At 40.7% G+C, this 24,859-nt stretch overlaps 2 protein-coding genes across 7 annotated transcripts in view; one reads left to right on the top strand and one right to left on the bottom strand.

The window, feature by feature from the left end:
* Positions 1-23,021, bottom strand: LOC127453042 (3-hydroxyisobutyrate dehydrogenase, mitochondrial-like). 3 transcript variants are annotated; one of them, XM_051719040.1, is made up of 8 exons: positions 22,871-23,021; positions 16,327-16,487; positions 15,397-15,506; positions 14,177-14,298; positions 8,115-8,248; positions 7,944-8,020; positions 2,134-2,290; positions 1-1,981 (listed from the first exon to the last, which is right to left on the bottom strand). In XM_051719040.1, exons 1-8 carry the CDS (start codon positions 22,977-22,979, stop codon positions 1,823-1,825), a joined length of 1,029 nt encoding a protein of 342 aa, XP_051575000.1. In that variant the 5' UTR covers positions 22,980-23,021; the 3' UTR covers positions 1-1,822. The 3 variants fall into 3 exon arrangements, 2 of the variants coding, with proteins under 2 accessions (XP_051575000.1, XP_051574999.1); XM_051719039.1 differs by lacking the exon at positions 22,871-23,021 and adding an exon at positions 17,284-22,795; XR_007899357.1 differs by lacking the exons at positions 1-1,981; positions 22,871-23,021 and adding exons at positions 5,921-6,210; positions 17,284-22,815 and having other exon boundaries at positions 2,150-2,290.
* A 514-nt stretch (positions 23,022-23,535) lies between these two features.
* The window catches only part of LOC127452849 (tax1-binding protein 1 homolog B-like), a 44,010-nt gene continuing 42,686 nt past the window's right edge, over positions 23,536-24,859 (top strand). For all 4 annotated transcript variants that reach the window (XM_051718641.1, XM_051718640.1, XM_051718639.1 and 1 more), the window contains exon 1: positions 23,536-23,662. The gene's annotated coding sequence lies outside the window, so the exon portion shown is untranslated. The remainder of the gene's footprint in view (positions 23,663-24,859) is intronic.

Here is a 24,859-nt window from a genome sequence, read left to right as displayed (position 1 = left end):
AACAGATCTAATTATAATTTATGGGTTCACATATAAACATTTTAATTTTCAATAGGTTCCCAACCTTCAAAAGAAATGCTAAAGTTCAACAGTGTGAATGTGGGACTACAATATTTCAGTTCCCTCTGTGAGGAGAAGATCCAATGAGTCATCTAGCCATTGAATCTAAGGTGAGGCTTCATAAAGAAGAATTCTTTATAGTATTAAAGACATTCCACAGTGTGACATCGATGAGACTAAAGATTCAGGCTGTGTCGGATCACTCTCAACTGAGAGCCACATTCATCAGGCTGGCCTAGAAAAAACACTGGTAGACTGGTGGGGTTTTAGAGCCATTAAAAATGTATGGACAACAGAAACTATTATGCTAGTGTTACATTAATGTGTATGCACAAGGATGCACACATTAACAAGTCAAGGTTCTTTGAGTTAGATATTTTCTGCTTTAATTTTCTGGTGTTTAAATGTACACAAATATGGCATGTAGACTATGCAACTGTGAATCAACAGACCCCACCTTAACATCCTGGTTCAATAGAAATTAAGCTCAATCGACAGCATTTGTGGTATAATGTTGATTACTACATACACACACACACACAAAAGTACTTGTCCCTCCTTTTCTTAAAAGAACCAAGACTAAATTGAAGTACTTACAATTGAAGTGAATGGGGCCAATTTTTGGAGGTTTTAAAGGAAAAATGTGAAATAGCACCTACATTAATTCTTCTGTTAAAACTTGTGTATTGTTTTAGCAGTAAAGTTGTTTAACATGTTGATGCTCATTGACCCCACCCATGGGTTTGACTTTACTTTGCTTAAATTAGTTCACATTTACCATATCGTGTGCTGTTCAAAATTGTGCATAATGTTGACAAATTATACGTCTTTATAATATGTCAACATTATTAACTCTTTTTTGACTAGACTATATAATATATGTGAACTAATTTAAGCACAGTGACATCAGTTCGGGGGGGGGGGGGGTGCATGCACATCAACAGGTTAAATAGTTATATTTTTTGGTAGTTTTAAAGTTGTAAAATTGGCTATAAATTTACACAGAAAAGGTAGGCAATATTATCACACTAAAATCATGTAGACATGAATGTTGGTTACGTTTAAAGGCTATACTATTGAAACAGTGAGTATTTTAATGTTTACGGATTGACATTCACTTCCATTTTAAGTTTCTTACTGTAACCCAGATTTTTGCTTTTTTTTTTTTTTATTATTTTTTGTGGTATAATCAACTTTATGCCACAAATGCTCTCAATTGTGCTTAACTTGTGCTGAACCAAGAATATTCATAAAAATAAAAACTTTGCAAATCTGTTAAAAAAAAGAAAGCTCTAAGGAGTGTCATGGCTGAGCTGGTCAATGTTTGTGGCTATTAAGGTTGAAATGAGCCACAAGTTATCTGTAAGCCTTTCCTTAAAAACTATGACAAATGCTGCATTATCATATCATCAGTCTTTTGATAGCCAACAGTCAGACACAGACAACATTCTCAAAATTCACAGCATCTAATGATAGGTCGATTGGTGGATTACTAATTGTACATGGGTAGGCCCACATAAGTAACATGGTTCCAACAGATCACAGCCTGTCAAATAGACCCTACACACACATACATACCCACTATCATCAAATAAACACATGTATTCATTAAATCACTCACTCACTCATTCATTCATCAGATGATACCAGCTCCCATCACATACATGCCAATGTATCGGGCAGTTGGGTCAATGTTATGTAGGTTGTGTACAAGGCAAGCAATGCTTGGTAAGGCTGTGGAAGGGGCAAAGAGTGTTTCTGTCTATTGGCCCTCCTCCTCTCTGAGGAACTGGAAGACTGAGGAGAAGTCTTTGGTGGCATAGCCGTGTGCACACATCATCCGGTAAATCTGATGGGCCAGAGAGCCCAACGGCACTGATGTCTTTGTGTTGGTCGCTGTATTCTGTGCAAGTCCCAGATCCTGATAATAAATGACAATTACAGATAATGATGATTGTTTAATCTATATCACATGCTGTAAACTGGGGATATTCTACAAAGCCGGCAAAAAAAAAAAAAAAAAATAGTATGAAACCAAGAAAGAAACACAACACTATTGATGGCAAAGCAAACCTTGGCCATTAATGTAGTTCCGAAGCCACCCTGGTAGCTGTTTGCTGAGGGCACTCCCTCCATCACTCCCGGCACAGGGTTATATGTATCACTTGACCAGCAGCGGCCAGAGCTCATGTTCAAGATCTTGGCCAGAAGTTTCGGGTCAAGCCCTAATCTGTCAGCACACAAAGAAATCTTGTTTTAAAAAAAAAAGTCTTGAGTATGCAAGGTAAACAGTAGAAAATAACATGCTCTGTAACAGAGGTAAAGGCTTCAAAAAAGTTGTATCACTGAAACTCATAAGACCAATAAGGTCAATTCTTTCAAAAAGAGCAAACAGACTAGTGTTGAAGAAAAACCTGTGATGTTAATTTTATTCAAGCAACAGGATCTTTAAATTAGGCATTAAATAATTTACCACACATTGTGGCCCCAGTAAGTACTTGGACACAAGGGTATGCCTCATTGTTTCGTCTGCCGTTACATCTTGTTAGGCCAAAAGTTTTAACGTTTCAAAATATACTCCACTGACCGTAAGCCTGATATGAATGCGTTTGAAGCATGCACACCATGACTTCTTTGTTATACACTTTAGTGAAGTCAATTCAAAGAAAATGCACATCACATTCACAGGTTTGTGATGTTACAAAAAATTGGCTGTAAATTAGTCTGCACAGACCCTGACTGTGCACCAAGAAGAAAATGGAAAACTGAAGCTTACTTTTGGCTTTAAACCACACTTAAAAATGAATGAATTTCACTGCAATAGATAGGTCATGTTAAGTGGATGCATGAAGTCTGTTCCCCTTAAATTCACACAGGTGTAGTTCGACACAAACTATGTTCCACAGAGATTCAAAACGAGAAAGTGTCCATCTAAATACTTTTTTTTTTTTTTCTCCCCAATTTGGAATGCCCAATTCCCAATGCGCTCAAAGTCCTTGTGGTGGCATAGTGACTCGCCTCAATCCGGGTGGCGGAGAAAGAATCTTAGTTGCCTCCGCGTCTGAGACCATCAATCCATGCATCTTATGACGTGGCTTGTTGAGCACGTTACAGTGGAGACATAGCGCGTGTGGAGGCTTCACACTATTCTCCGTGGCATCCACGCACAACTTACCACGTGCCCCACCGAGAGCGAGGACCACACATTACAGCGACCACAAGGAGGTTACCCCATGTGACTCTACCTTCCCTAGCAACCGGGCCAATTTGGTTGCTTAGGAGACCTGGCAGGAGTCACTCAGCACGCCCTGGATTCGAACTCGTGACTGCAGGGATGCTTCATGCCATCCACCGCGACAACCATGCTCAACTCGCCACGTGCCTCACCGAGAACGAACCACATTATAGAGACCACGTGGAGTTTACCCCATGTGACTCTACCTTCCCTAGCAACCGGGCCAATTTGGTTGCTTAGGAGACCTGGCAGGAGTCACTCAGCACGCCCTGGATTCGAACTCGTGACTGCAGGGATGGTAGTCAGCATCTTTACTTGCTGAGCTACCCCCCCCCCGCCCATCTAAATACTTTGTTTCTTTTGTGTGTTTTGAACACTTTATGTATAAATGTAAGCATTCATGTATGTACAGTACTGTGCAAAGCACTAGGCACATTAGATGTTTCACAAAAACATTTGTCTTAAAGGGATAGCTCACCCAAAAATGAAAATTCTCTCATCATTTACTCACCCTTATGCCAGATATGTATGACTTTCTTTCTTCAGCTGAACACAAACGAAGATTTTTAGAAGAATATCTCAGCTCTGTAGGTCCAAACAATGCAAGTGAATGGGTGCCAACATTTTTAAGCTACAAAAAAATCAGCATAAAAGTAATCCAGAAGATTCCAGTGGTTAAATCCAAATCTGTGATATGATACTGTATGTGTGGGTGAGAAACAGATAAATATTTAAGTACGTTTTTACCATAAATTCTCCTTTCTGCCCAGTAGGTTGCGATATGCATGAAGAATGCAAATTGGCAAAAACAAAAGAAGAATGTAAAAGTGAAAGTGGAGAGTGATAGTAAAAAAGGACATAATATTTATCTGTTTCTCACCCACACCATCATATCGCTTCAGAAGATATGGATTTAACCCCTAGAGTCTTATGTGTTACTTTAATGCTGTGTTTGTTCATTTTGGAAGTTCAAAACGTTGGCACCCATTCTCTTGCATTGTATGGACCTACAGAGTTGAAATATTCAAAAAATCTTCGTTTGTGTTCAGCAGAAGAATGTCATACACATCTGGGATGGCATGAGGGTGAGTAAATGATGAGAGAATTTTCATTTTTGGGTGAACTAATCTTTTAAGATGGCTATTTTATATCTTCTGCTTTAGTGTGTCAATAAGAAAAATAAATTTTGGATTTATAAACATTCTTTTTGCAAACAGAATAAAATAGAAGCAGAACAAGAAGTCCTACAACAGATTGTTTGGCACCCACAAAGCCCAGATTGAAGTGACAGAAGCAGTAGAGCCTAAATACATAGAAAAACTGTGGCAAGATGCTTGGAACAACCTATCTGCCAACAACATTAAAGAACTGTGTGCAAGTTTGCCTAAGAGAATTGGTTCTGTTAAAGGCATTGGGTGGTCACACAAAAAAAAAAATATATATATATATATATATATATATATATATATATATATATATATATATATATATATATATATATATATATATATATATATATTTTTTTTTTTTTACTGCACTTGTATTATCTAACTATCTGTCAGCCACAACATTAAAACCACCTGCCTAATATTGTGTAGGTCCCCCTTGTGCCGCCAAAACAGCGCCAACCCGCATCTCAGAATAGGATTCTGAGATTATATTCTTCTCACCACAATTGTACAGAGCGGTTATCTGAGTTACCGTAGACTTTGTCAGTTCGAATCGGTCTGGCCATTGCCTGTTGATCTCTCTCATCAACAAGGTGTTTCCATCCACAGAACTGCCGATCGCTGTTTTTTTTTTTTTGTGTGGAACCATTCGGAGTAAATTCTAGAGACCGTTGTGCGTGAAAATCCCAGGAGATCAGCAGTTACAGAAATACTCAAACCAGCCCGTCTGGCACCAACAGTCATCCATAATATAAACAGCCAATCATGTGACAGCAGTGCATAAAATTATGCATATACGGGTCAGGAACTTCAGTTAATGTTCACATCAACCATCAGAATAGGGAAAAATGTGATCTCAGTGATTTGGACTGTGGCATGATTGTTGGTGCCAGATGGGCTGGTCTGAGCATTTCTGTAACTGCTGATCTCCTGGGATTTTCACACACAACAGTCTTTAGAATGTATTCCGAATGGTGGCAAAAACAAAAAAACATCCAGTGAGCGGCAGTTCTGTGGATGGAAATGGCTTGTTGATGAGAGAGGTCAACAGAGAATGGCCAGACTGGTTCGAACTGACAAAGTCTACGAGTGGAGGTGGGGGCATGGTCGAGCACCAATTTGTGAATGGAGAGCGAGACCGGGAGATGAGAGCGGTAAGGAGTTACACCTTTGGGCAATTTTACTAACAGCTGTTCTGTGTTGCAGTGAGAGGTGACAGAGAGATAAAAGAGAGCTGAGAGTCACAGAGGGGAGAAGTGACACTTGTTGGATGTGTGTGTGTGTTTATGTGGACATTTTGGTGTATTACTGAAAAGTGCTTTAAAAATAAAAGACCAGAGAAGGGGGAAATTCGTTGGCTCCCACTTCCTCATTTCTGGAGAGTCAAGAACGTGTTACAGTGGTGCCAAAACCCAGAATTAGAACTGAGGAAGAAATGCTGTCATGGAGTCCTCACCATTAGCTGAAATCATCCAGACTCTTGCCGGCATCCACCAGACACAGCATCAAGCCCTCCTGGACCTACATGCAGGGCAGGAGTAGCGTTTCCAGGTCCTTCTCCAAGCCCAGGTGCAGGACCGACAGGTATTACGGAGCCTGATGGCCCTGGCTCCAGCAGCGAACCTGGCCGCAGCCATGGCCACACCCCTACCTCCACACTATGGTAACTTAGATAACCGCTCTGCACAATTGTGGTGAGAAGAATAGCTTTGCGGGTCGGCGCTGTTTTGGCGGCATGAGGGGGACCTACACAATATTAGGTAACTGTAGGTTATAACAGAATGGCACAATCATAAAACAAAATATGGCAACAATGAAAAACATGAAATGACCCCTGTTCAAAAGTCTGCATACCCTTAGTTCTTAATACTGTGTATTGCCCCCTTTAGCATCAATGACAGCGTGCAGTCTTTTGTAATAGTTGTCTATGAGGCCCCAAATTCTTGCAGGTGGTATAGCTGCCCATTCGTCTTGGCAAAATGCCTCCAGGTCATGCAAAGTCTTTGGTCGTCTTGCATGAACTGCACGTTTGAAATCTCCCCAGAGAGGCTCGATGATATTAAGGTCAGGAGACTGTAATAGCCACTCCAGAACCTTCACCTTTTTCTGTCGTAACCACTGGAGGGTCAACTTGGCCTTGTGCTTAGGGTCATTGTCATGCTGGAAAGTCCAAGAGTGTCCCATGCGTAGCTTTCGTGCAGAAGAATGCAAATTGTCTGCCAGTATTTTCTAATAACATGCTGCATTCATCTTGCCATCAATTTTCACAAGATTCCCCATGCCTTTAGAGCTCACACACCCCCAAAACATCAGATCCACCAAGCTTGTTGACCCCTCTCCAAACATAGCCCTTATGGTTGTGACCATAAAGCTCTATTTTGGTCTCGTCACTCCAAATTACAGTGTGCCAGAAGCTGTGAGGTGTGTCAAGGTGTTGTCGGGCATATTGTAACCGGGCTATTTTGTAGCATTGGCTTCTTTCTGGCAGCTCATTTTTGTTCAAATATCGTCATATTGTGCTCCTTGAAACAACCACACCGTCTTTCCAGAGCAGCCTGTTTTTCCCCTGAGGTTACCTGTGGGTTTTTCCTTTTAGCCCAAACAATTCTTCTGGCAGTTGTGGCTGAAATCTTTCTTGGTCTAACTGACCTGGGCTTGGTATCAAGCGATCCCCGAATTTTCCACTTCTTAATAAGTGATTGAACAGTACTGACTGGCATTTTCAAGGCTTTGGATATCTTTTTATATCCTTTTCTATCTTTATAAAGTTCCATTACCTTGTTACGCAGGTCTTTTGACAGTCCTTCTCTGCTCCCCATGGCTCAGTATCTAGCCTGCTCAGTGCATCCACGTGAGAGCTAACAAACTCATTGACTATTTATACACAGACACTAATTGCAATTTAAAAAGCCACAGGTGTGGGAAATTAACCTTTAATTGCCATTTAAACCTGTGTGTGTCACCTTGTGTGTCTGTAACAAGGCCAAACATTCAAGGGTATGTAAACTTTTGATCAGGGCCATTTGGGTGATTTCTGTTATCATTATGATTTAAAAAGGAGCCAAACAACTATGTGATAATAAATGGCTTCATATGATCACTATCCTTAAATAAAAGACAGTTTTTTTGCATGATCAGGCATATTTTCAAAATCAATGCCACAATTTCTGCCAGGGTATGCAAATTGTGAGCACAACTGTATAATATATATATATATATATATATATATATATATATATATATATATATATATATATATATATATATATAATGTGGTTTATGAGTTTGAAGCCTTAACTTTTTGAAAAGTGTGTTTTTGCTCTATTTCTTCAAAATAAATGCCATTTGGTTTAATATTTTGTTTTACAACAAACTGTGAAACAAATATATTTATACACATTTAAGTGTGGCACAAGTGCCCAAATACATTTTAGTGCCAAAGTGTATAAATGTATTATTCAAAAATGTAGACACTGCACCTGATTCCTAAATTCATGGTCTCTGCTGTTCCAATCATTCCAATTGCCAGCAGCATATTGTTGCAGATTTTAACTGCCTATAAACAAAGCAGATAGATGTGATATCCAGTGAAAAATTTGCATATTTTTAAAGAATGGCATTGCATTCTTAAATGTTCATTTCATTCATACCTGTCCAGAGCCAACCTTGCCGCAATACACTACATTAGCCCCCATACAGCTCAGAAGTTCCTTGGCTGCATTGAACTCCTCCTCTGGCCCACCCACCATAAAGGTGAGCTTACCTGAAGTGGCAGCACCAGCACCTGAAAAAGGAGAAAAATAAATGCAGATCATTCTACTGTATCTGGAACGTAATGCACATAAAAGGTACTAGTTCAAATTCCGCAAAAGACCACAGTAACAATAACTATGGAAGTTGAGTTTTGTAAATGGCAGATAAATGTGTCATTAAATAAGTGTCCAAATCAGAGAATGAGCAACTACATGCATGTCATAGTGACTGAATGACTGGGTTACTTAAATCCTCAATTCATCACACCAGTAACTTGTTCCAACCCTAAGTAAAAACCTCCAAACCGTTCCTCTGCATGCCATGAACAAAAAATTGTGAGGATCAGAGCATGTGTTTTCAAAATGTAGCACCTTGGATGTACCATAATTACACTTGTAGGGGAAAGTTCTAAAAATTACACAAGCACTTCACCATCTGCTGTGAACACAGATGAGCTGACGTCACAGCAAGTTTGTTGTGGCTCATGTTTCGTTAAGCCTCCATCACAGGCGCTAACATGGAGCTGAGAATAATGTCTGGAGGGTGTAAGTAAAGAGAATGAGCAGGTCTGTGGATTTCACAAACCAAGAGCGGGTCCAACGGTATGTTAGCCAAACCCCACTGACGCATATGCATTGGGAGAGGCAACAATTTAAGGACAGCAAACTAGAAGCACATTGTATTTTTATGTGCCCAAAGACCAGAGGGAACAACTTCCTGATTAAAAAGGAGTATCAGTGACTGAGTTAAAAATTTCTAGTTACACTACAACAGTTTTCACACCTCAGCCAAGCCTTTATAAGAGAGGCACGCACATTGGGAGACCTCTCTAAGAAAGTATGTGTGTACATGTGTATAATCAAAGTGTGAGAATAGGTATGTGAATGTTCTTATACATCCGGATTAGAACCTTCAATTTTGGGAAACTGGTGGAGGTCCAGGCTTTGAGTTGATGGAAAGACAACCATTTTGATACCACTGTGATCACCAGTAAAAGCCTGGACCAACAATATAGTCATAACATCTCCATACGTTTGATTGAATGAGACCAACTATTGCAATAACATCTATTTTAGCAAATTAGTTTTAAATCCCTAATTTTGCAAATTGTAGCTGAAAGATTTCAAACTCACAAAAATCATTGGAACAATGACTCTCTCTAAATACCCTTGAGCTCTACACTGCCCAACCAAGTTCAATATCGAGAGCTGAATAGATTTAATCCAGTGCAGTGGGAAGCAGGGGCGGCACTAGGGTTGGGCTTTCCAGGCTTAAGCCCGGGATGTTTCAGGAAAAGCCCCGGATGTTTTCAGAACATTGTACTAATTACCAATCTGCAGCAGTGCACATGAAGTGCATTTTTGTTGATCAATGTGAAATAATTTGTGGATGTTCTGTAGGCAGGTTCCTAACAGGAATCAGAGAATGTGAGCGGAGCGGTGATAATTTCACTTGAGCGGAGAGCGCCTTTTTGAAGACTCCGCTCGCTCAGTGTTGCTCGCTCAACCCAGAATGCGCTTCATGATATGCTGGTTTGGGAATCTGGGAAATAAGCAATAGGCCTGAGGTTATGGAGCTCTAACATTCTTTTAGTGAATTTGCAAACCTTATAGCCTAAATAAATGCAAAGTATAAATCAAAGTTAAGAACGAGGAAATCAAAAGGGAGTGTGTAGAGACTGTGAGAATTAGCAAATATTCCTTTTGGAATGTGTCACATTGCCAGAGAGCACGAGGATGTGCTACGTGAACATGGTAGTGTAGCAAAATATGAGCTAGTAGACTACACTACTATTCGATAATAAATTAATAGATAAGTCACGTATCTTGTTGTTTTGCCATCATGTCAGTGCAGCTGCCAGCTAGATGTAGGCCCGGTTCTGCGGGGGTGCGAATGTTAGAGCACCCTCAATTGAATATGTAAGATTAATAATACTGTACATTGGCAAAGCATTTTTCCTTGAATACTGGCGAACACAAACAAAAAAAATCCCAGCATCAAAACCAATAAACATGTATGATCTTGCAGACCAATGTGTCCTAATCTGCAGGCAGAGCATTCTGCTTTCATGCCTTCATTGTTCAATTGATCATTTGATTAGTAAAGATTTTGCTCTCGCTTAGAGAATTTCATAGCGGAATTATCTGTTGCTTTCGATTTCTGCTTCGGGATAAAGTGGCTCATAACTGCTGGTCAGTTTCCCAAAGCCAAATCCACACCTTAACAATAAGTGAAATGTAAAAAATGACTCTAGATTAGTGGTTGCAGATAACATCTTCCGACATCACTTGCTGCATTCATGCACAGAGAAAAATCTATTAATAATTGTACATTAGAAAAAAAAAAAAAACTTCTTAAACGAAGGCAGCATAATTTGTGAATTAAATTATTTGTTTTAGGATCATTAAACATGACTTCATCTAATATATATATATATATATATATATATATATATTGGACAAAATCTCTGCAGGACAAATTTTTATTTGTTAAATCCATGGTTAAACCTTGCTGTACATATAAAGAGTGCATGCACATGATTGTTTGACGCATATAAAGTCCAGATTCACTTTATAATGCTTTAAAAATATCAAGGAAAAACAAAGGGGTCTCATGATACCTACTAATATAATAATTATTGTATAATTAACCACAGTCCTTTAGATTGCATATGATTCGTACATATAAAATTTTGGGGAATATGAATCAAGCAACAACACTGAAAAATACAAAAACTTTCACTGCTCTTTTCTGGATAACTTAATAAACCCTTTAAAACTGAACACAAAATTAGGATGAGAAATTGCTCATTAATTTACAGACCCAAAGTCTGATAGCATTAAATCAGAAACCTATTAATGTATCAAATCTACAGTATAATCATTCCATGTAGACAACTGAAGAACAATTATGAATTTCACTTTTATATGCAATATTATTCCTGGTACCAGTCCATGTTTTCATTATTGACATAAACGACTCGAACAAACTTTAAAGTTGAAAAGATTGTGTTTTTCTGGGTCAGTTGTATCACTCGGGTCCAGTTTAAACGGAAAAGCACAAATTTGTGCATATGCGAGTTTCCGTGCCAACGCACAGATGTTTTATCACTTGTAGAGGCGTGTTTGATGACTTGTTTAAAGTAAATAATGGTAATTTAGAACTGAATTTGTTTAAGGCATTATTTGAAGATGTTCATGACAAATGTGCTAACAGAGAAATATTTGACTGATTACAAATGATAAGGAAGGTCTGGTTGACCCGATTATCTAACAGTCGCTGTAAACCAGTCCAAAATAAACAGCGAGATTTTATATACAAAAACACAACAATACAATCACATAATTTCAGATGTGTACATTACTAATCATTTGATAATTTAATAAATGTTGGCCTATAGTCTATATCTAAGCCCATGTGGGCAAGGGGCAGTTGCTTGGGCCACTGTAGCTACCCGTTGTGTACGTGTTTGGAACCAAGTATAATTACAGAGACAATGTCGGAGCGGGATTTGAGTGAACGATTTTTTACCGGTGAGCTTGAGCGGTACTTGAGCAGAGTGTCAGCTTGGGCCGTGAGCGGTTCGCACACGCATGGAGCGGGTTATTGAGCGGAGTGTCACACCGCTCCGCTCACATGCTCTGACAGGAATACAGCTTGGTGTCATGGCTCTGGATTTGTAGGTTTTAAACATATGTGTTCAATTAGCTTGATTACAAATTATAATAGCATTGATCAGTATTATTAAGGCGGATTGCGGTTGCGGATGATTGTCTATAGTGGTGGAATAAAGCAGTTGGTAGACATGAAAAGTTTTCAATCCAACTCATTTTATGCTCAGGCATAAATTTTGTTTTGAATTCTTTAACAAACAACATTGAAAGATTTACTTCGTTTAAAAATAGACTTTTTGTCGATGCAAATTTTAAACACGCATTTTAAAAGTGTATCCTGTGTATAATGATGCATACATGGATGGCTATGGGCTAAGCCCTGGAAGTCTACTGACCCTAGTGGGAAGGGAAGGCATAAATCTCTGTTAATCTACTGGACTAGGTCATAAAATGGCTCAAAAGCTAAAAAAAAAGTAGGTCTTATTAGGTTGAAAGGGTGACAGCAAACAGAGAGAGTTGGGTAAAGGTGTGAGAGTTTATGCATATACTGTTTGTGACTGTGTTTAAGCCGCAGGCCAAACGGTGTGTGGTTAATTTAAATTATAATATGAAATATTCTCACTTCTGTTCCTTTCCCTCACACTTAAAGCAAACCCCACTGCTGTACAGAGAAGTCATGGCTTCTTCTCTTGGAGTCTCTGTCTACATGCTCGATAATGGCATAGGACGAAAGAAAGGGCATTTCTCAATGCAAAGAACGCAGAGAATGGCCTTGCATTCTAATGAAGACTAGTTTTACCAAGCTACATTGGAAGAATGAACATGGAACGACAGAAGGACGTAGAAGGCATCTATTGCACAACTGACCGTCCCAGCACAGTTGTAGCCAGTGAGAGAACTACTGGCATCATAACAGACCAGTGACAGCATTATTATCCATCACACCAGTGATGTTTTGCAGGACTAATGACATGTTGAAAGAATAAAGTCTATAAACACTGGTTTCTTCCAGGAGTTTATCACTTTATTACAATGATACCCAACAAAACAACAAATGCTGATGGAGTATAACGACTCTCACGGGCCCTCAGATTTTCACGAGCTTACAGTGGAAAACTTTTGAAGGAAACCACAATGATAAATGTCCTTCATCTGCCATCATAGTACTGGGTTCCTGCCCACAAGTCACCATCCAATCCATCCTCAATATTTGGCCTGATCAAGAACACATCCGTTTATTTTTATGCCTTCTTTTTACTTGTGTTCTTGAGTACTGGAATTGAACTTCGGCAGTGGATGATGATGTCGAACGAGTCCACAAGAACGTACGATTGTAAAAGAACACACATTGAGAAATAGCAAAAGATGTGCACAAGTAATGGAAGTTGGTTTGTAATTTTGAGATGATGGTGGAGAATGTAGCTCTCTAATTTGTCAATGCAAGAATAGACAAATACAAACAATCAATACTGAGGTGCCAATGTGACGAATGAAAAATCTGGCACAGCTTTATCTTATATAGAGATTTCTAAAATTGTCAGATACATTACAGCCACTGAGTCTGAGCATTTGTCTCCATCTCCGCCCTAGGAGGTCAACGGATCAATTCCCAGATGCTGGCTTTTGATTTCATATATAACTCAGTGTCCACACCAATGGTTGGATTAAGAAAATGGAAAGGATGAGACATAAAACTCATTCCTATCAACAAACCTGCAAATCACCCACCGCAGACTGAAAGAGGAATAAGAGTGAATAAAAGAGAGCCTCTCGTAGCTATAACTGGTGTATCCTGATCTTCAACTTTGTCGACCTAGAAATACTTTTCCTTGTCAATGTAACCGGCAGAAACAGTGATTGCTGACAATTCATTGGTTTCTTTGACTAGTATTGAAACTCTAAAATCTTTATCATGCCAAACTATATTACTGCAATGCAAGTTTGCTTTGAGTACAGCAAGGACAAATAAAACCTAGAGGATGGTTACAATCAGGCATGGACGTTAATGTGAAACCTGAATTCCACTATTAACATCAAACACAGACCTGTGATTGCGAAAACCACATTGCTTGACCTAGGGCCAAGGTTTCTTTAAGAATTTTTGTAGCTACTAATTTCGCAATCGAGACTATGGGCATGATTTATGGGCATGACTTATGAAAACATGCACTAACAAACTGTCATTTTGTCTACAATTACATATGTGGTTTGTGTACAGCTAGTGCATACAAAACAGATTTTTCTAACTTTTCAGGGTTCAAGTTCACACTTTCAGTACACTACGTCAGTTATTTGCCAGCCCTTTCACACCGAGTTGTTTAAGCAGTGAGAAACCTTCACCTCACCTCCAGACACTGGGGCATCCATGAAAACAGCCCCCAGTTTCTCTGCAGCAACTGCCATCTCCTTTGAAACAGCTGGATCAATAGTGCTGGAATCAATGAGTAGTGCTCCTTTCTTAACTTTCCTACAAAGATATCAGTTTAAAAGACCCGTCCGGTACAGAGTACATGTGAGATACCTTTACCTATTGTCTTTTTAAGTTTAAAACAGTTTTAAAACAATTTTCAACATACTGAAATCAGCTACTGATGTCATTATCTATCTGAATGTTCTTAAAAGTTTAACATTTTCTAAACTGAAAGGGATAGTTATCCCAGAAATAATCATTCTGTCATCATTTACTCACCCTAATGTTTTTCCAAACCCATAGGCCCATGTCGCTCTTTCCTTCATGAAACACAATAGATGTTAGGCTTAATGATGACCTAATTTTTATTTTTGGGTGAACTATTTTCATCATTTACTCACCCACACGCCATACCAGATGTGTATGACTTTCTTCTGCTGAACACAAACTAAGATTTTTAGAAGCTCTGTAGGTCCATACAATTCAAGTGAATAATGGCCAGACCTTTGAAGGTCCAAATAGCACATAAAGGCAGCATTCAAGTAATCCATACAACTCCAGGGTTCAGAAGCTATATGATAGGTGGGGGTAAGAAACATCAAATTTAATTCATTTTTTTCCTAAAAAATAAATAAAATAAAAATAAAAAAATCAGCACTTTCACTTCTTTTAATTTTGGTGATTTGCATTCTTCGTGCATATCGCCACCTGGTGGGCAGGGAGGAAAATGTATTGTAAAAAAGGACTTAAATATTGACCTGTTTCTCACCCACACCTACCATATCACTTCAGAAGAAATTGATTTAACCACTGAAGTCGTTTGGATTACTTTTATGCTACCTTTATGTCCTTTTTGGAGCTTCAAAGTACTGGCCACCATTCATTTGTATTGAATGGATCAACAAAGCTAAAATATTCTTTTAAAAATCTTTGTGTTCTGCAGAAGAAAGTCATACACATCTGGCATGGAATGAGGGTGAGTAAATGATTAGAGAATTTTCATTTTGGGGTGAACTGTCCCTTTAAGTGTGGCTGAATGTGTGCTGGCATTGACAATGAACTGGGAAATTAAGACAGTCTGGGATTAAGCTGATGTTGGAAGGTTCGGTTTTGCAATAATCAAGACTATAAAGTGTAGAGAAAAGAGTTCCTTACTTCAAAATTCCATTTGGCCCTGTATACACATCTATAACATTGAGGCTAGAGGGGAGCATTGTGATGATGCGATCTGCTTTGTCCCCCACATCCGCAGGGTTGTCCAGGATCTGAGACCACAGACAACAAGAGATAAAGCGTATGGCAAAACTGCAAACAAATAAGGCTTCTCTATCATGTCAATCTATAAACAAAACTAAATCGACATACAAAGCATGTACATTGCGATGTTCATTGCAGGTGAAAATGAAAATTCTCTCATTTACTCACTCTCATGCCATCCCAGATGTGTATGACTTAATTTCTTCTGCAGAACACAAAGATTTTTAGAAAAATATCTCAGCTCTGTTGGTCCATACAATGCAAGTGAATGGTGACCAAAACTTTGAAGCTCCAAAAATCACACAAGTCAGCATAAAAGTAACCTTTCGACTCCAGTGGTTTAATCCATGTCTTCAGAAGTGATCTAATTCCGAAGCGATTTTGGGTGAGAAGACCAAATTGTAACCCCTTTTTGATCATGACTTCAAGCTTGATTACAGTTCCTAGTGCTTGACACATACACAGAGTGCTAGATGGCACTTGGAAGTTTAATAGAGCTTGAAATCATGCTTGACAAAGAGACTGCTCAATTTTTAGTTAGTTCTCACCCAAAACTGATTAGATCGCTTCAGAAGTCATGGATTAAACCACTGGGGTCTTATGGGTTAATTTAAAGCTGCCTTTGTGCTTTTTGGAGCTTCAAAATTTTGGTCACTATACACTTGCACAGTGTAAACCTTCAGAGCTGCGATATTCTTCTAAAAATCTTTATTTGTGTTCTGCAGAAGAAAGTAAGTCATCTGGGATGGAATGAGGGTGAGTAAACGATGGGACAATTTTCATTTTTGGGTGAACTATTCCTTTAAGTTTTATGTCTGTTATCCTGACCTGAGCTCCAAGCTTCTGTAGCTCTTTGCAGGACTCTGGAAATACATCTGAGGCTATCACTGGATATCCATGTTTTATGAGGTTCTTAGCCATTGGGTTTCCCATGTTCCCCAGACCTATGAAGCCGACCTGGGTTTTAGAGGCCATGGACCTGATGGAGACTAAAAAGTGAAATTAATGACCTAATTTATGTCAAATTTAGGATTTCACATCGGACATCTTAGAAAGACAACAAAATGATGTCCTTAAATATGTATAAAATAATAAGAATATTTTGAACAAATGGTGAAGAAGTCTGTGCATGTTGATGAAGAGATAGGTGTATCTCTGACATGTTTGGTTGTATCAAACATCAATAATTTTTAAAAATCCATGAAAGCAGATGTAGTGAAGCCCCACTACAATTTAGATTCAGCCGATTGAGGTGGCCAGATTCCGGTCAGAGAATCGAGAGTTGGAGAAGAGATTCTTAGTTCAGATGCATTTATTGAACAGTCTTGATTATTGGTCCAGTGCAGATATTATGCACATATGTGATATGCTTCTGTGATATGGTAATTTTGCATAAACGCATTACACAGAGCAAAACAAACAGCTGTGTAGACAAAGATAGGCACTCATCTACCCGTGTGCAACACTGGAAACAGAACGTCCGGGAAATAATGACTGAACTTTGGTTCCTAGGACAGGCTTTCTGACACAGCCACCCCAATTATCTGTCAAGATAACTGTACACTAAGAAAGTCTGTCTGGAGTGCCTGTATCATTGTCCTCATGGTGAGGAAGTGGAATCAGCCTGACAACTGGACAAAATGTAGGTTTTCTCCTTGACTTGGGCAACACAAATTTTACCATCAGCTCCAGCTAAGGTCTCCGTCACTGTTCCTACAGGCCAGAGATTGCGTGGAAGTTGTGGATCGACAATAAGCACTATCTTGCCTACTGCCAGTTCCTTACCATCTGTCCTCCACTTGTGACGATCCTGCAAACCCGGGAGGTAATTGCGAATGAAGGCAGTCCAGAATCTATTAACTGACACCTGACTATATCTCCACCTCCATCTTCCGAGCAGGTTGCTGGAGTCATATAAGACTTGAGGTAGGGAGGCATCACAACGGACCATAAGAAGTAGGTTCGGAGTCACTGGATCCAAGTCTGCAACATTCGATGATACATAGCCAAGTGGCTTGACATTCAAGATGCCCTCAACTTCGACCAGAAGAGTCTGCAATACTGGTTCTGGCACTGACTGCTCTCGCATGATAACTCGCAGTGCTGTCTTAACAGACTTTACCTAATGCTCCCAGGTTCCTCCGAAGTGAGGAGCACTTGGTGGGTTATGGCGGAACCGAATCTTCTGCTCAGTGAGCAGCTCATGAAGTTTTGGCAACATGGCATCGAAGGTCTCCCGTAGCTCTCGATTACCTCCGATAAGTTGGTGTCATTATCGCAGAGCAGTTCCATGGGCTTGCTCGTCGATTTATATAGCCATGCAGATAAAGCAGGAATGCATCAGCATCCAAGTGTGCCAACAGGTCTAGATGCACACACCGGGTCATCATACATTTGTAGAAAATCCCCCATCTCTTCTCTTGGTGGCGACCAACTTTCACTGCGAATGGGCCGAAGCAGTCCACACCAGTAGAATAGAAAGGTGGTTTTTACAGATTCAGTCAGAAGGGTGGTAGATCAACCATTTGAGGGTTTTGAGGCTTTACCCACCACAACTGACAGTCTTGACAGGTGTATTGGTGTTTACGAACTGCTTCTTGGCCTCGAAGCACCCAATACTGGCGACGTAGGTCTGCTAGGACCAGTTTCGAGCCAGGGTGAAGGAGTCGCTGATCTGTCTCTTTAATTAGCAGCGTTGTGGTATGATGGCCAGGGTCCAATGTGATTGGGTGTATAGCCTCCAGATCTAGATCATCAGCATGACGTAATCGTCCACCCACCCTATTGAGACCAGTGGCCCCATCATACTCAGGTGCAAGAGAGCCCAAATGACTATCAGCTGGAATATGCCGTCTGGCCTTTAAAGACTTAACTTCAAGTGGAAATGAGTCACTTTAAGCCTGTGCCAGAAGGAGCTTCTCTGCTTCAATATAATCAGAAGCCTTACCAGGAGAGTCAGTGTCTGTTGCAGCTGCCCCATACAGGGACCTAACAGTGGTTTGGACCAGTTCTGGCCATGTGTGGAATTGGCTTGGATCAGGAAATGAAAAACTAGGCGCTGAAACAGTTCCGGTAAAGACAGCTTTCTTAAATTCACTGAAGCCGGGTTCTACCTCAGTTTTGGCTTCATCTAAAGTTGGTGTGCTATGAAGGCAGTTATCGACATAGAATGAGTGTTCCACTATGTCGTCTAAATCAGCCATATCACTTTTGTGTCCCTACACATGGTGTTGGAGGACATAGATAACACAACATGGGCTACAAGTGGGTCCGAATGGGAGCACCTGCCACTCATATATGTCTGGTTCCACTTCTCTGCGCATATCTCTCCAAATGAACCGCAGCACTGGCTTGTCCCCAGGCAACAAGCGTACCTGGTGGAACATACCTTTGATATCCCCATCGATAGCAACGGCATGTTGGCGGTATCTCAGGAGGACACCCAATGAAGATGGTCCCAGAGTCGGCCCAGGTAGCAGTTGATCATTCAGTGATTGCCCCTGATATTGAAATGAACAGTTGAAGACTATTCTGTCTTTACCATTGTGGTGCACCATATGGTGCGGAATGAACTAAGACTCTGTAGTTATCTTAGCAACATACCCAGCTGACTCCAAATTACGAATCTCAGTACAGTAAGCCTCAGCCCTCTCAGGATCCCGTGCCAGTCTGTGCTCAGTGCTTCGAAGACTGGGGAGCACAGCCTCTTCATCTGCATGGAGTATGCTAACCAGTTTTCATCTCAGCAATGGGGTAGCGCAGCGTTGAACACCGTCCACATTCACCCTGATGGTGGCATTTTGCAGCAGGGTATAAGTCTCTCGATCTTGCTTGGACCTGGTGACCATTTTGTCATCAACTTGCCAGAGCCTTTCTACATGCTGGATATGGTCATCACGGGTTGGAACTGTCATGATGTGAAGACACTACTGATTACACTGCTGATTAAGGGCTGTATTGGACTCATCGGGCCCTGGAGAGACCATCCAAGCTGTGTGCAGACAGCAATGGGCCCCCCCACTGGGCCTTTGCTTATAGGCTGAATTGGCATTAACAGGTGAGGCATGTCTGACCCAATAAGGAGCAATGGCTTCACCCTGTCCACAGGAGGCAGTAGCAGATCCTTTAGGTGTCGATAAGCTTTTTGGAGAGCAGCCACTGGGTAACTGTGCTCCACGAGACACAGACTGGTTGCAGTGAATGCACTGTGTATAACAAACTTCTTCGTAGGCTTGGCTACTGAAGACACTTCAAAAGAAACAGATGCCCCTTCAAGTTCAGTGTGACACTGCTGAACTGTCTGTAAGGGGAGCAACTCAAGATCACTGGTTAACTTAAGCTGCTGCACTACTAACGGAAGCACTATTGCTCTCTCTGACCCGTCGTCAAGGACTGCATGTGCTTCCATGGTGGAGAAGGATTTTAACCACTTTCAACATGACCCTTAGTGAATGGTTAGGTCTGTCGAGGTAAATCCGTGCAGGTGGCAGGCTTACCACGAGAACAGCCCTGGAGGTGTCAATGACGGAGTCATGAAAAACTGTGAGATGTAACTCTTTATAGACCTTACATGGACATTTGAGGTTGCAAGTATCTGCAAGTATCTGCTAGTATCTGCTGCATGGGCCCGGCCACATCTCCAGCAGTGCTTTCTCTCTTTAATCCAAGTGACAATCTGGTCCGTGGTCAACTTCTTAAATTGGACGCATTGGAGTTGAGGTAATGGTCCCTGTTGTCACAATGGGGACAATATGGCTTTGGCTTGGAGCTGGATTTAAGGGCTACGGATTCAAGGGGCTTTGCACTTTTCTCATTGGTCAAAAAAACTAGTGTTGACTGCTCCTTTGGATGGGTAAATGCCCTAGCCTTGTCATAAAACTTGGATGAGTCACTCTGAAACAAGGTCGCAGCTCGGCTGGAGATGCGTTTTGCTTGGGACTTGATCTCTAACCAGGCCGTCAGATCAGGAAGCATGTAGGTTTTGTCTGTACCTGTCTGGAGAATACCCCTGCTTAGGCAGTATTCCACAAAGCCATCACGATAGGCAGAGCCACACATAAGCTCATAACCATTCTGTCCCTCAAGATTCCTCATTAGTAGGCATGCCTACTAATGATTGAACTGATAAGGCAAAGGAGTCAAAGACGTTAGCGTCACCCATTTTAAGTGGTGGAGTGCTCATGATGGCTCCCAACTCTAACTGGACAAGCTGTCTTGGCTGGCCATATTTCTCTTGAAGCGCCTGCAGTGCAGCTGAATATGGCTGTGGATGATACATATAGGCTTTAGCTAGCTGCTGAGCACTGGGTAGTTTCAAATGGCTTAGCAAGACCTGATATTTGTACTGCTCACTGAGAAAGCTGTGGTTACTCAACAGATTGTCCAATGCCATTTTTAACAAAGAGAAATCACTTTCATTAACACTTTCGAAAACTGGTAGCGTGGGTCGTAGGGTGCCATAGGATGATGCAATCAGTAGCTCTGTTCCAGGGTATGTTGGGTAGCCACCGTAGGGCACAGGCAAGACTGAAAATGGTTGAGCATAGCTAGGGACATTTGGTGCCATAGCTGATGCCTGGTGAACGGAGGCTGGACTGGCCTGGGAGGTGCTACTGCATGGCCTATTCATGACGTATCTGCATGTGAAGGTGGTACTGGATGATTGGCTGGGAATGTAGCACGCTGCTGTGGCACAGATAACATACTTGTATTTATGGGGTGTGCAGCAATGGACACGACTGTAGCTCCTGAAGGTGGTTGAGGAGCCACACTCGATGTTGGTAACACAGAGGGAGCTGGTGCAGTTATAGGGAGAGTTTGAGATATGTTAGAGACTGGTGATGTGACTGCTTGTAGCGACGTGAAGCGTTGCAGTAGATGATGCACTCACAACGTCAGTTATAGGTAATCAGTTACAGGTAATGTCAACTGCAGTGGTCTGAGTGACAGCTGAGACACCCCAGAGTCATCAAGAATAATCTGTACAGCTGGTGACTGGAAAGAGGGCTGCCAAAACATAGAGGACAAGGGATGAGGTGGACTCATGGCTTGACTAATTTGTACAAGCTGAGGTGGCGGCGAAGTGCTGTTTGGCGAGCCTGAAGGCACTGGGGTGTTGAACCAGTGTCTTTGGTAAGCATGGAGGATATGAGCTTCGCTACCTCAAGCTCAGTCTCTGATTGTTGCAGTATATGATGTCTGTCTAGCTGCTTATATAAGGTCTCCTTTGCTGTGAGAGCCTCCTCCTGAATATGCCAGGCTTCTTTAGCTTGTGTCTGCAGCCGTTGATATTCCACGTCAGCTAGTGAGTCCTCTTCTACCTGCTGGTGGAGACTGTCAAACTACCTTTGTTTAATATTCTCCTCCAAAATAACAGTCTGGACACTTGAGCGTTCTGGAGGAAAATAGACACCAGTGGAGGTAATGGGCCACCTACTGGTCCTGGAGTGAGAGCTAACTCCACTAGGAGACGATTTCCTCAAGCTGCTTCCAGGTTGGCTGATACAGTGAGAAGCTTCAAAAGGAGGGTCATTTGTAAGTCAGTAGCCAACTTTGTAATCGTCCAGTTGAGAAGGCAGATTAGTCTTGCGGCGAGGTCTGTTCATTGTATCTAATGCATCGCTTGCTGTGGATTCCATATTGGTTTGATGTTGCTCTCAATCCGGCTCGAAGGACCATTTAATGTAGTGAAGCCCCACAACAATTTAGGCTGATTGAGGCGGCCAAAAATGGAGTAGATTCCAGTCAGAGAATCGAGAGTTGGAAATGAGATTCTTAGTTCATATGCATTTGTTGACAGTCTCGATTACTGGTCCAGTGCCGATATTATGCACATCTGTGATATGGTAATTTTACATAAACGCATTACACAGAGCAAAACAAACAGCTGCATAGACAAAGATCGGCACTCATCTCTACCCGTGTGCAACACTGGAAACGGAACGTCCAGGAAACAATGACTGAACTTTGGTTCCTAGGACAGGCTTTCTGACAGCAGACCAAAAGCATAGTCAAACGCTTGTTTACTATTTTCTCATTAATCTTTTATTTTTGGTAGTTTTGTTCCTTTCCAATTCGCAATCTGGTTAGATTAGCTTGATTTAATCATTTCAATCTGGCATCTATAGGGGAAAACTTATCAATTGAAACACTTTAACAACTGCCCACAACTCAACTTGATGGCAGCTAGTGACAGTAAAGTGTCTATTTGTGTTTCAGAAACTGACCAGTGACACACGCCTGTGACTTTAGCCTTATGGCTTACCGAGCGCTTCCAATGTTACCAAAGACTTGCTGCATGGAAAATATGCATGCAAACGTACAGTAGCAAAGAGAAACATAATATTTTAAGATAACGGTGGAAGCACATTACCCTGCACGGCGCTGACATGGTTATGCCACTTTCCGACTAGCCACCGCGACCCCCTTAACAAAGCGGCCATGCTGTTTCGCTGTTGACCGCCGAGTCTTAGTGACGTCATTGAGTGATCGATGATTGACACATTTTTCCTCCATACGGCTTATTCATTCCGGAACTCTTTATCCAATGGCATTCAATGGAAGGCGGGACATCCTTAAAGTCTCTGCTGAAAACATCTGATTAATTTGAGAGTCCATGGCTTTTATTGTTGCCTTAATTTAGTCTGCCTTTTATTCACCTTAATTTTGCATTAGGTGGACTAAATAAAACGTTTTTGTTGTTGTTGCTTTTAATCATTATTATTCTAGATTGCTAAATGCAAGTAGATTCCACATTTTAAAAGCTAACCGTAGGACATTTATTTCATATGGCTTTTGATTTATACAATAACTGGAGCACGCGAAACAAAAATTTGCTATGTTCCCTTACACGGCATAAACACAAAGCGTTTGAAAATACCGTAAACATGTTACAAGTGACAATATACTACCGTCCAAAACACGAGAAATACATTGGCTATGGCCCTCATGAGTTTAAAATAAAACCTCGATGAGGGCATGAGTGAGTGTTGTTGCGGATGTGATGTGTGCGGTTTGTTGTTGTTGTTGTGTTGTCACCGGAAACCACTCACTCACACGCGCACTCACGGACAGACAGATAGACAGGGGATGTACTTGTGCTGAGACTGGAAAGTGCGTCAGTAACTGCGCTGGGGTTTTTGTGATACTTCAACATGAAAATGAGGTATTGTGCCGTCTTTTGTCTGTGTATATATGTGTAGACGTATCTCATATCGACTAAGATTTTATTTTCCTGAGCTCTGTTTTGGTGAAATACAGCTGGTTAGGTTTATTCCTCTTATCTCGCGGCCTCACACTTTGACTTGACTTAAGACATTACCGATGTGTTTTCCTGGAGAAATAAAGGCCAGATAAGTTGTAGTCTTGGGACCACTGAACATCGATTGAATGGCCATAAGTCAAGAAGCTGTAATTGTCATGACAATATAGTTTGTTATTGTTTAGCCAGATTGCTAAAATACGCTAAACCTGCTAGCAAGCCACATAGCTACCACTAGCTTAGCTAAGATAGAAAACTTGATTTATATAGACAATATGTACTGTGTAAATGTGTATCATATCTATAGTATATAGTTTAAGACATACTTTACTAAACTATACTTATATTTTCTCGTTACAGTGTAACATTGTTATGTTGTCAGAAGTGTCTGTACTAACTTCAGCCTGTTGGAAACACATTTGTTTATATAGGCTATATAGAGAAAACTCGAGTGTTAGTATTTTGACAATCATATGAACATATAACTAATTAATCTGTTGCTAAATTATCAAATGCCATATATCGATTAATATAGCAGTGAAGTGCTAGGGATCATTTTATTTTTGGAGTGGTGACCTTTGAATTGTCAGGCAAATTAGTCTGGCGGACGTTTGAACTAAATAGCCCCGATAAATGCCTTTTTATTGTTACTAGGTTAAATATTTAAGAAAATCTGAAACAGTTGTCTACGTCAGATGTGACGTTAATAATAATAATACAGTTGAAGTCAGAAGTTTACATACACTTATGTTGAAGTCATTAAAACTAATTTTTTAACCACTGCACAGATTTCATATTATCAAGATATGGCAAGTTATTTATGACATCTACTTTGTGCATGACACTAGTAATTTTTCCAACAATTGTTTACAGACAGATTGTTTCACTTTTAATTGACTATATCACAATTCCAGTAGGTCAGAAGTTTACATACACTTAAGTTAACTGTGCCTTTAAGCAGCTTGGAAAATTCCAGAAAATGATGTCAAGCCTTTAGCAATTACCCAGTTAGCTTCTGATAGGCTAATTGGAGTCAATTGGAGTCAATTGGAGGTGTACATGTGGATGTATTTTAAGGCCTACCTTCAAACTCCGTGCCTC

This window comes from Myxocyprinus asiaticus, chromosome 15 (assembly GCF_019703515.2).
Source record: "Myxocyprinus asiaticus isolate MX2 ecotype Aquarium Trade chromosome 15, UBuf_Myxa_2, whole genome shotgun sequence".
NCBI classification, from domain to species: Eukaryota; Metazoa; Chordata; class Actinopteri; order Cypriniformes; family Catostomidae; genus Myxocyprinus; species Myxocyprinus asiaticus.
This window is presented reverse-complemented; position numbering and strand designations above follow the sequence as displayed.